The following is a 12744-nucleotide window of genomic DNA, read 5'->3' on the forward strand; positions in this document are numbered from 1 at the left end:
GAAATGACAGTATCTCTCTTACAAAATGCCTGGCTGGAGGCCATCAAACGAGGTGGGCTTCTAAAGCCTTTATAGGGGACATATTGCTGCCTTTGTTAGAAGCTGCTTCTCACCCACCACAGGCAGCGTTTGCTCTTCACGTCACAAAAAGAAAGAGATTTCAAACAAAATCTTGAATTCTGCCAAAGTCAATTCAGCTGCCAGAAAAGACCTTGTCATCCAACATAGGAATAACCTTTTCACTTCTCTTTCCCTTTTGTAAACAAACTCTGACACCTGCTTTGGGATTTACTTTTTCATTGTAATTTGGGTTAATATATTTTGGTGTAGCAGCCCATGAGCATCAATGAGAAGTCAGTTACTACTTACTATTACAACAGAGAAAAGAGCTGAAATGCCCAGCAACATACATATTAAATACTTTGAACCTTAGACAGTTTACCCAGGCATTTATAAATCACATGAATCTTGGGTTTCAGATCAGCATACTTTGCTACCTTTGCGTTCCACTCCTCCTCCTTTGTGACAGAAGGACAGCCCCTACATCAGCTGATTGGACACAAAAGGTTGCACACCGCGAGACACTCCTATTTCCCCATAGACTGAAGACAGACACCAAGACAGAACTCAAAGGCAACCAGGGAAGAACCAAAATGAACCTTCTTCCCTCCTTCCTTACGGACACGTGGACCCTTTTGCTTCTTTTCATCGTCCTCCTGCTAGTGTGAGTAAAATATTCTTTATTGGTTCTTTGCTCATGCCATATTTGTGTTCTTGCTATCGTTTGTTTTTATGCAACTGGTCAGCTGAAGAGCAAACAGGTAGGTTTGATTTCCAGATTTCCAGCTTCTAACTAGGCTCTGGGAATTACACAGGAGTCTAAGGACCATATAGATGTGTGATCTTGCTCCAAGGTTTGGAGTATTCCTGCGCACTTATGATTTTGCTGCTAAGCGTCAAAGCAATAATCAAATAATAACGGTGCCAAGCATTCATTACCAGCAGGGTGCGGGCTTCAAGTGAGGATTGTGCTCCTTTAGGTCACTTTCCACAGAAATACAGCCTAAGGAAAGCTCTGCTTCCCTGACTGAGGTTGCCTTATAGAGGGGAGCAAGCAGTAGATGACCCTACTGCATGACCTGCAAAGGTGGAAAGCAGCAGAAAGGCCCCAGGAAAAGAGCATTCATAAGATCAGCTTTTACTTCTCCTGACTCCTTCTGTAATGCCCATGTAAGGTGCTCCACACACGGGCACCTGGACCAGAAGGGATGCTTGCAGAAGCCAGATTTGCCACATGGGTGCAGGGGCAGCATCCCATGCCCCATATCCACAGCCCAACCTTGCTGTGTGAAGAAACAAAGCCCAGAGCAAGGTCAGCTCCCTGCTCCTGGCTTTTCCTATCCTGGCAGTCTGAAGTGTACCCCACTGCTTCAGGGGAGCTGTGATAACGAAAAATGCTTTCCTCCGCTTTGCTGATGCCATTCGGTGCTGCAGCATAGCAGGGCTGGCTGAAAACCCCCTTCTGCTGGGACACAGAGCATCACTGCTAGCAACCCCTGCCAACAAGGCTAGACTGACAAACTTCGTAGTATTGACAAGCCCTGAGGCAGAGGCAGCATGTTGCTAGCCATAAACCTTAACGATTAATGTGGTACTAACAAGTACAATCCATTTGTCTGCCCTGGCAGTGCTCCAGCCACAGCGGTTCAGTAAGCTCTGAAACTTTGCAGACCTGTTTTTCAAACCTTTTCCTGTCATTTTGATCACTCAAAAGCCTCTTTGGAGCAGACTTTAAGAAAAAAACCCAACAAAAAAAACCCCATCCGCTCAAAAAAATCCACCCTCATTCTTGACCCAAACCCTCATATTTCAGTGACACCGTGGCCATCTCATATTGCTAGTTACGAGACTCCCCATCTTCTGCAGCCACTTACAATTTAGCTATGACAAAAGGGATGAAGCCCACATCCTTCTGCTTTGCTATCTGAGCTAAAATAGAAATTTCACTGCCCACTAGCACAGGGAGGTGTTTCAGATGCTTCTTATCCATCTGGGGCAACTCTATTCCAGTTCACACATGGAAGAGTATCATGCATTTCTGGTTCACTTCCTTGATAAGAAGTAGTAATGATTATTCTCTAACTTTACACTGAATGATCCTTAGCCTGCAGAAAACCATGTCACATTTCAGTCATAAGAGCATCAGACTGAGTTTTTCTGACCGTGTTTCAGCTGGATTAAGCCTAGCATACGTTCCAATAGTGTTTTGGGGCTTTGTACCTAACCCAGCCTGGCATTTCCTGGTCCTCCCACAGCCCTGGCTGTCCATCAACATTACAAATAAGAATCCACAAACATCTTATATCTAGTACTGTGTTAACATTTGACCATAAAAGGTAAAGCATTGACCAACTGAGCTCTGGGAAACATTCCTGCACCTGCAAACCCATTGGTTGGTTCTTGCCTGCTCTGTTTGGACTTTACGACTTTACTGTTAGGGTGGTGAGGCACTGATACGGGCTGCCCAAAGAAGTGGTAAATGCTCCACCCCTGACGTGTTCAAGGCCAGGTTGGACAGAGCCTTGGGTGATGTGGTCTAGGGGTGTCCCTGCCCATGGCAGGGGGGTTGAAACTGGATGATCTTCAGGTCCTTTCCAACCCTAACTATTCTATGTTTCTATAACTACGAGGTCTGCTTTTGTGCTCTGGCAGAATCTGTGCTGCAGGGACTGATCACATTTGTGGACCCCCAGATTTAGAAAAGCATTACTAATTGCAAGGGAAACACCTTAAATCTCAGCCTAGACTGCAGCTTTTCAGGAAAGCATCCCAAAGATGCCAGCTGCTGCCATGTGGCCCAAATAGGATCTTGGATAACATCCCTCTGCCAAACCTTTGCAGTTTTACATCCCTTCTGCAACCCCGCTCACTTGGGAAGCTGCAGCTACTAAATAAAAACAAATAATTTGAGGAGCTCTTTCAATACAGCCAAAGATAACCTTCAGAGGGCTGCAGCCCAGGCCTTTGTTGAGAAACAGAAGGCCTCGAGGTAGAGGTAATAACTTCACAGCTTCCAAAAAGGGTGCTTCAGAGGAAAGAAATCTGCAAAGCTGTCAATAAAACCTAAAGAGAAACCCATCAAGACAAGACTCCCTGAGGCATCACTGAGCTAACGCTGGGTTAAGGGGAGGGAGAGCAATAAATGAAAGTCCAGCTTGACAAAAGCCTGTTTGGGACATCCCTTCCAGCATTGCTTTGATTCCTCTTCAATAAAAACATGTAAGCTTGGTGTTCCTTCTTCCAGCTCTCTTTTCTGCCTCTCGTTTGGTTGGCAATGAGCTCCACTTTTGACTTTTGCTAAAGGCTTTAGGGTCCTGTTTGCTCCAGCGCACCTCTGCCTTCAGGAGGCAGCTGCTCTTATACCAAAGTGATCTCTCCGAAGCTCTGCATGGCAGCAGTGAGCTTTACCATGTTTATTAAGTAGTCTACAAGGCAACTTTCTTCTGGGCCACTTTTCCAGCTCCCGGATCAACCTTCTCTACCTTGTCTCCAAAGGGACTTTGCTGCATCCTCCAGGTTTAGTGAATGCTCCCAGCCCCAGTGCCACTGAGATGTAGCACTCAGTTGTCTTTCCTGTCCCACAGATATGGGACCTGGCCATTTGGTTTGTTCAAGAAGTTGGGTATTCCCGGGCCAAGACCTCTGCCATTCTTTGGGACATGCCTGGAATATCGCAAAGTAAGTGACTGAAGCCTTCTTTGTTCCAGAAATGTCTGCCCTTTACTCCTACAGCTAAACGGATACGTGGTGATGATAAGTTACCTCCAAATGCCAAGCCCTGCTTGAAAGCGTAAGTGCAAAGGCCAATGTGGGATCAGGTCACAACACCACAAACCGCGGGGTCTTGTCTTTACAGCATCATCAAATACACACTCGTGAGTGGCTGATTTACAGCTGCCCTTTGCCAGCATCCTGGTAAACATCTCATTCACAAGCACAATGTACATTTATGGTGTCCTTCGTGATGTTTTCAGAGGGGAGGAGAACCCAGAAGGCAGCCCTGAAGATCAGTTTACATATATTCCTCCCAACGCGCTGTTTCCAGCGTCATCCCCTCCACTGCGTCATCCCTGAGATAACTTCTAAATTGCTTTCCACAGGGTATAATTGAGTTTGACAATGAATGCTTTCAGAAATACGGGAAAGTCTGGGGGTGAGTATGAACTACTGGTCTCTTCTTAAGGTAAAACCAGAATCCATACAAAGGGGAGAAGAAATTCAGTAGGAAAGTTCCCTTTTCTCTACCTGCAGCCCTGATGGTCCCAGCACAAGTACAGCAATGATAGGGTGTTTGTGGTGGCTTAAAGCCTGATGATTGCAGGGCTGTGCTGCTGTCATGCTATAGGGAAATTGCTTTGACATATACTATGAAAGCTGTCTTAAAGTTGGTAACAAAAGGCACTCACCTGCTCCTAACAGAATCAGCATCAAAACTATTTACTTAAGGGAGAACCTAGAATCAGGAGGTCAGGTTCCTCTGGTTTACCAACAGCACAGGAACATGAGTGACTCCCAATACCGAGTGAAGAAGCAGATCCAAAGTCTGCCAACTTCCTTGTGCTGCTGGTCCTTACCTGCTGTGGTAGGATCTAGAGCAGCTATTGTTGCTCTGCTCTGGACACCTCCTATGGCTTTTAGTGCTGCCGCTGTAACTTGGGCTACAAACTTGTGTTCCCTCTATAGTACATCCATTGGTCCCCTATTGCAACTTCAAAAACAGAGTCTGCAAAAGATATCTTTACATAAATGGCGAAAGTGCATAAATGCACTTAATCTACATCTGTTCCAGGAAAACATTCAGAACTGGCAGCTTAGAAAGACAAAAACAAGGGCTGAGTTTCATCTCCAAGGATATTTCAGTGCTGTCAGCCCAAGTCTCCAGACACCCAATTCAAGAGCCTGAAAGGGGTTGAACAAGTTTCCTTCTGATATTGTAATACATTTAAGTGCCTGGAAACCACAGAGAGTAGGGGGAGAAAGTGAAGACACTTGCTTCATTTAGTATCTGGTCCTTTGAGGAACTGAGCCCTTTTAATTTCCCAGCGAATCTGGGAGGTGTTTAGCCCCCTTTATCTACAAAACCAGATAGGAGAAGGCCTGGAAGTCCTTTTCCACCTCCACTTCCTGTGTTTCTGTACTTAGGCATCTGCAGAACAGCAAGACTGTTGATGGAGGAGCATTTAGCACAGTTTGTTTCATGGGAATCAGGCAAGCTTCACACTTCAACTATATGGGGTTGCTTATCTGTCTCCTGTTCTCTCCCCACCAGGATTTATGATGGCAGACAACCTGTGGTGGCTGTCATGGACCCCCAGATCATTAAATCTGTGCTGGTGAAAGACTGCTTCTCCACCTTTACTAACCGGAGGGTAAGAGCTGAAGCATTATGATGTTCCAAAAAGTCCGGAAAACAAAGTACAGAAGACAAGCATGTAGCAAGGTTTCCATAGGGGCTGAGTTGACTGCACTATAGGGATTGCTGTAAATGGTCACTGTATGTCACTGTTCCCCTGCCTTACAGCCTGGGGACTGCATACCCAGGCTGGCAGACGAAGCTGTTCTCATCCATATATTTAGATGGATGAATTTGAATCTGTGTGAGCACGCAGGAACCTGTGAGGGTCCAGTTAGCACATGTGCCACAGCTGGAATGCGGGCTTTAGGTAGTACATTCAGGTGTGGGTACAGACAACATGTACCTATGGAGGTTGGGCTTGTTGAGTGACTTGGTCTGGATACAGAAATGGCATGTCACAGCTGGTTTACTGCAGGAAAGGAGATTATTTATGTATGTGTGTCTTGAGAGAGGCTGTTTATAAGGCCTTAAGCCTGCTGCCAGTACTAAAGCCCCTGAAATAGCTTAGTCAGGGACTTGCAAGCTACATTCCCATCCTTGCCTGGAAGCTGCTATCTTTCCTGGGGTTAACGCTTTGCTTTCTTCCTCTCCAGCGTATAGATCTAGTAGGGGTGCTGAGCAATGCTATCTCGTTAGCTGAAGATGAACACTGGAAAAGGATTCGTACTGTGCTTTCTCCAACCTTCACCAGTGGGAAACTAAAGGAGGTAAAACACAGAGGAGCAGGTGCAAACCAAATCAGAAAGTCAGTAGACTGTTTTCAGGCTGGGATTGTCACAGCGGTCTGATTTCTTCTGTCAGAGCCTGGCAACTAAGCTGGCCTCTTTAATTTATGCCTAATTGAAGATGAAAAAGGTTTAAAATAAAACCTTAGCAGAAAGATCATATTTGTAAATATTCATGAAACTCCTTGTAGCCTTTGTAAGCTGGTCTTAAAGGAGGAAAGCGTACTATACTTAACTGACCGTATCTGGCTTGTGTTACAGATGTTCCCTATAATGAAACACTATGGGGAAATCTTGGTGAAAAATGTCCAAAAGCAAGTGGAAAAGAATGATTGCATACCTGTAAAGGAGTAAGTAGCTCCTAGGAGCAGCAAACTGCAGCAAACCTTGTTAGCTTCATTCTTTACTGGTAACAAAGCTTGTTCACTGGGTAAACCAGACCTCTGAGATGAGCAATGAGGATGAGGATCCAGCCAAAAGCCTGGCTGGATTTTGAATCAGAAAACTTAAGCTGGGGTGTTAGTGAAACTTCCTAGAGGCACACCCTCAGAGAGAAGTCTTTGAAAGGGCATTAGATAGGGAGAAAAATGCTCCAGCACAGTTTTGTGGATCCACAGATCCAAGATCACCCCAAATCCACTGGGAAAACCCAGTTTTCCCTCCATAGACTTCGGATCTCAATACGTTATTATACTGCAGGACACTGGGGTTGCTGGTGCCTCTGTCCCAACACACAACACTATAGGATGCCCTATTGCTGGGGGTTGTGGGGAGGGAGGCTGTAGTGTGGCCATCCTCATCCATGCCCTCCATATGGTCTCTGAAACAAAACCTGCGTTTTTCACCCTCAATTTCAAAGCACAAATGCAGAAGCAGCAGGCACATACAAGCAAGCTTTCTCTTACCAAAAAATACCCATAAGGAGAGGGGCTTGGACAGTTTGCAGTATTATAGAGCTGTGCTGGGTTGAACAAGAACATTTGCATGGCATGTTTGAAACAAGGTGTGTTACCACCCCTCCTAAGAGGCTAACATGCTCAAGAGCCACATGCTGTCCTTGCACTTACCTGTTCAAGTAGCCACACACTTTTAAAACCCTCAGAAAAGCTGTGCTCTTTCTAAACCCACAAAGGCTTGAAACCAAAGCTTTCAAAATCTGTCCCTTTCACTCTAAGTGATTTCAGTTATCATCTATCCAATTTCCTTTTCAAAACCAGGGCAGGAAGTCTTATGAGACTTCTATTTGAATGTCACATAAGCATTAGGAATAGATACACCCACTTGGCCTGAGTATTTAACCACAGTCTATCTTTTCCATCTTTCCTCAGCATCTTTGGAAGCTACAGCATGGACGTCGTCACCAGCACTTCATTTGGTGTGAACATTGACTCCATGAACAACCCCAAAGACCCCTTTGTCAGAGAGATGCAGAAGCTGGTCAAGTTTGCCTTTTCTGACCCACTCTTCATCTTGACATGTGAGGGCTTTTTGTTGATAACTTCATTCAAGTGTTAGAGTACTGCTGAAGCGTGACTTTAGGGTATTAGAGACTGGTGCATCCTATACGTTAACCAATCAACCATTGCTTAGATAACTTTACTAGCAAGGATGGAAGTTCTAAAGGCTCTTGTCTCAACATTTCTTCATTGTTAGCTTCATGCTAAAACTCTGGTAAGGAGATGGGTAAAAGCTTCCTCCAACTTTGGCATTCACAATGCAAGAAACACATGAACATCCCAGCCAGTATCCAAATAAGCCCTGAAAAATGATTCAAAGGTGGAAAAGCAAGTTGAGGTGTGAGGCTTGAGTGGTGCTACCTGAAATGCATTTTCTGGGAGATAGTACTGAGTGGGGACTGTAATTAGATGCAATTTTCTAGCAGTGAAATAGTTCAGTAGTGATGGTGATGGACCTTAAATCACTTGCAACCTTAAAATCAAGATTAGATACCTTGCTAAAGTACAGGGAAAGTTGTGATCTGTGCATAGGGGAGGTTCTAGTGCTGTACTGAAGCTATACATGAACTCAAAATCTCGTTTCCACGATTAAGGAAATGCTCTGAAGGGGACTTGAAAAAGTTTGTACGAGCACAGCATGGCAGTGAATAGCTCAGCCTGCAAATAGAATTCAGGATTTGCACTATTTCTCTTCTAAGCCACATTCCCGCTGTAGTGCTGTACAATGTACAGATGTACCCTGTCCTTAGAAAACAACGTCTTAGAAATATTGTTGGGATATGCTTTGGTCATCTCTTAAAGCGATGACTATACCCAACTCAGCTGTCCCCACTGGGAGAGGGTTGCATCAAGACAAACTATCCCAAGGGAAGGAGAAAGAGGGAAAAAGACAAAGTCCAGGCTTTTCCCAGGTAAAGAATCAAGAAAGGAAATAGTTTTAGTAGCATCATTACTTCCTCAGTAACATCCATAACAATCTTATGAGGTAGAGTTTATTTACAGTGTGCAATTATATTCTCTTCCCCCCCCAGTTGTATTCCCATTTATCACTCCTCTTTTGGCCAAGATGAACGTAAGTTTCTTCCCTGGTGATGCTGTAGATTTCTTCATGAGATCCCTCTCCAAGGTTAAGCAGGATCGTGAAAAGGAGACCCACAAGGTAAGCGAGTGTGGACTTGCTTGAAACTGTGCCAGGAAATACACTTCAGTGGAATGTAATTAGGGAAATGATATCAAAGGGGAAGCCAAAGTACAATGACTGAACCCATTGAATCCACTCGAGTGTAAACACCCGATTTCCATACTGTCAGAAAAGCCTCACCTGAGCAGTCCTGGCAGAGCAGCAAGTGGACATTGCACATTGATCTGAAGCTAAAGCCAGATAAAGGCTTGGGACAATTGAACTAAGCTCAGGTTTGCAGAACTTGTAACAAGTCAGAGACTCCCTGAGGATGATTAGGCAGAGGATGAGAGAGAGCAGAGTAAGCAGCACAAGAGCAGCAATACCAGCTGTCAGGTTTGTGCCTTTTCCTCTCACTTTTCACATGTTGAAGCTGTTTAAAGGCAAAATGCTCCCTTTTAGAGTTCAGATCCCTTTCCAAAAATTCATCCAAGACCCTGCTTTCCCACCCAATGGCTTCACAAAAAGGACAGACACGTTTCCAAAACGAAAAGCAAGTGTTATGTTTTTCTAATGAGGAAATTGTGTGCATTTTGAGGATGCTTTCAGTTTAACAATTGTGCTTAGGCAATGAAATCTGCTTATCTGAGCCCTCCAAGGGACCCATCACCAAAGAAACTCTCCTGCTTTTCTTCTCAGGGCAGAGTAGATTTTCTGCAGCTGATGATCGAATCCAAACACTCCAACAATCACATGAGCAATGAAGCAAATCACTTCTATAAGGGTAATAATATTGAAATACTCATCACAGCAACGGGGGCTGTGGGAATGAGGGGAGCTGGGGACCTGTTTCCCAGGGAAAGGCTCAATGGGTCACCACCATCGCTACTGATCAGCTCCAGGCAGAAGCTTTTGTCCCTTGCTGCCAGCATGAGGGCTGAAGGGAATCCCCCAGGTCCTTTGTCAGGGAGTAGGACTGCCACGTCCATCCCATCTGGCCATCATCTGCCTCCTCTGTCAAATGACTTCTTCCAGACAGACAGAGCAGCTCTATGTTAATAGAAAACAAGCGCAACAAACCTGCCTAAACCCCACCTCTGGCTCCCCGTTCCTTATTGAGACCATCAGCGAATACTGGTTTTATTCATCTCCTCATGCCCTCTCTCCTCACAGCCCTGACTGACTCAGAGATCCTGTCGCAAGCATTCATCTTTATGTTTGCTGGGTATGAGCCCACCAGCAACACGCTCTCTTACCTAGCATACGAACTGGCCTTGCATCCTGATGTGCAGCAAAAACTGCTGGATGAAATAGACACCGTTTTACCCAACAAGGTAAGGGGATATTGAGGGGATGATAAAGACCCTCTGACCCTGCTGTCCTCCTTGTTCAGTCAAGACAATGAGAAATCTTTAACGCCTAAACAGCCTCCTATTGGATCAGGCACACACAAAGACAACACAGCCCTGCAGTGATTTTCTTTTAGCAGCTGAAACCTTGCAGGTACCCCACTCTACAAACCCATTTGCCTTAGTCTGCCCCCAAACACAAGTGGATGTGCATTTCCAGGCATTGCCATCACTGAAAGGTGGAAAATGAAACCAATTCTGCAATTTCTACCTTGCATTTTTTCTTCAGTGAATCTGAGGCATAGTTGGGGCAGTATGGGTTGGGCACAGTTTGGTCTCAGTGGTCATTTTAGGACAATCCAATCCTCATACCAACATACTCGGTCACCTTTATCCTGCTGTCCTACAGGCTTCTTTCACTTACGACACAGTGATGCAGTTGGAATATCTTGATATGGCAGTGAGTGAAACCCTTCGGCTCTTTCCCATTGGAGGGCGACTTGAGAGAACCTGCAAGAAAGATGTCGAAATAAATGGAGTGACCATTCCCAAAGGAACCATTGTTATAGTCCCACCCTATACCCTGCACCACAACCCCGAACACTGGCCAGACCCAGAAGAATTCAGACCAGAAAGGTACAAAAGAGCATAATGAAAGCAAAGAACTATCATGCTGCTTTTTCCTCATGTGGTAATTAAGTATTAATCTCTGATTAGCTTCCTAATGGTGTTCTTCCCATCTTTTTACAAACAATACCAATGAGAAATTGCAGGCTCATGGGAATGTCATTTGAAGAATATGAGATTTGCGCTTAAAGTAGGGTTTCAAACAACATAACCTTATTGGGAGAATGACATTGATACCTCACAGCATCTTGTACACAGTGCTGAAGCTTGCTGACAGAGTAGTTGCTGAGCTTTTGTGACTGCTAACCATTGCTGAGCCTGTTTCCTTCACACAGGCTTTGCTACAAATTACACCAGAATCAACCAGCGCTGATTCTACCAGAGTTGTTTTCGCTCCTGTCTTCAAGGCAGTAATAACTTTTCCCTAGTTGGTAATTTTTATATGTGGCATCTACCTCTCATTCCCAGCAAGACTGAAGCCATATGCTGCTCCTAACCAACATGGCTTCTGGTTTAGAATCATAGAATAGTTAGGGTTGGAAAGGACCTTAAGATCATCCAGTTCCAACCCCCTGCCATGGGCAGGGACACCTCACACTAAACCATGGCACCCAAGGCTGCATCCAACCTGGCCTTGAACACCGCCAGGGATGGAGCATTCACAGCTTCCCTGGGCAACCCATTCCAGTGCCTCACCACCCTCACAGTAAAGAACTTCTTCCTTATATCCAATCTAAACTTCTGCTGTTGAAGTTTTAACCCCTTACCCCTTTGTCCTGTCACTACAGTCCCTAATGAAGAGTCCCTCCTCAGCACCCTTATAGCCCCCCTTCAGATACTGGAAGGCTGCTATGAGGTCTCCACGCAGCCTTCTCTTCTCCAGGCTGAACAGCCCCAACTTTCTCGGCCTGTCTTCATACGGGAGGTGCTTCAGTCCCAGATAGGAAATATTGGTCGCTTTGGGAGAGCATATTGCCTAGATTTTTACCTCGCTTCCAACTTCTAATAGTCTGGATGGACATAATTGAAATCACTCAAGTGGGATCCCACTGTGTCCTAGACACTCAATTGCTGGAGTGCACAGAGACACAAAAAGCCAAACAAGACTCTGTAGGGTACCAGTAAGAGGTCACTGGATAAATAATACAGATATGTAGCTTTTTGGGTTTTTGCTGCCTTCATTTCTTTTCCCCAACTGTATTATTATGCAGATTCAGTAAGGAAAACAAAGAGGGCATAGACCCATATACATACCTGCCCTTTGGAGCTGGTCCCCGGAACTGCATTGGGATGCGCTTTGCTCTGCTGATTCTGAAAGTTGCCATGGCCATCCTGTTGCAACATTTCACCTTCCAGACCTGCAAAGAAACTGAGGTGAGGAGTACGCTATGTTTTGAAACTCTCACATGAAGAACCAGGTGCTTAAGTTTCACATCATGGGTGCTAATGCTTTGCACCTTCAGGGAGGTGCACTTTCAGGCACTACAGATTAAGTTATGGCCAAACTGTGGTCAAGTTTCTTTCCTTTAATCTCTACTTATTCAATTTGTCTATCTCCAAGCGTGTTTTCCCTCTTATTGTTGCAGATCCCTCTCCAGCTGAGTTCACAGGGATTGCTAAGACCAAAGAAACCAATTATTCTGAAGTTAGTCCCCCGGACCAACGCTGCATCAGCAAAGGCATAAAAAACCCAACTGTCTCTGCAACAGTTCTCCAATGTCTAATGAATGCTGTGCTAGCAAAGGGATCTCACATCAGAGAAAATCTCTCCTACACATACAGACACACAAGAGCAGCTCTAGTTAATTCTGGAAGCAATTACTACATATTTACTAATGAACATAGCTGTCAGAAATGCATCGTGGATCACTGGGCAGTGACAATACACAGTCTCCTTAATTCTGATTGCAGAAAACAAGAAATAAATCCAAATGAGAAGCTGATCATCCTCTTCTAAGGGAACCTCTCCATCTGGAGAGAAGGAATTACTGTTGCATCCAAGAGAAACAAGGTGCGATGGAAATTCAAGTCACCAGACTCTGTGAGGCAG

The 12744-nt window shown here is 45.0% G+C and overlaps 1 protein-coding gene across 1 annotated transcript; it reads left to right on the forward strand.

Annotated features, from left to right (window-relative positions):
- Nucleotides 1-653: 653 nt before the first annotated feature.
- LOC308221055 (cytochrome P450 3A9-like) lies at nt 654-12379 on the forward strand (the record flags this gene model as incomplete). The annotated part of the gene is made up of 13 exons (XM_080617902.1): nt 654-724; nt 3645-3738; nt 4161-4213; nt 5330-5429; nt 6010-6123; nt 6403-6491; nt 7470-7618; nt 8630-8757; nt 9418-9502; nt 9892-10052; nt 10477-10703; nt 11906-12068; nt 12281-12379. 13 exons carry the CDS (start codon nt 654-656, stop codon nt 12377-12379), a joined length of 1533 nt encoding a protein of 510 aa, XP_080474028.1.
- Nucleotides 12380-12744: the final 365 nt, after the last annotated feature.

The sequence above is a fragment of the Psittacula echo genome, assembly GCF_963264785.1.
Source record: "Psittacula echo genome assembly, chromosome: 5".
NCBI classification, from domain to species: domain Eukaryota; kingdom Metazoa; phylum Chordata; class Aves; order Psittaciformes; family Psittacidae; genus Psittacula; species Psittacula echo.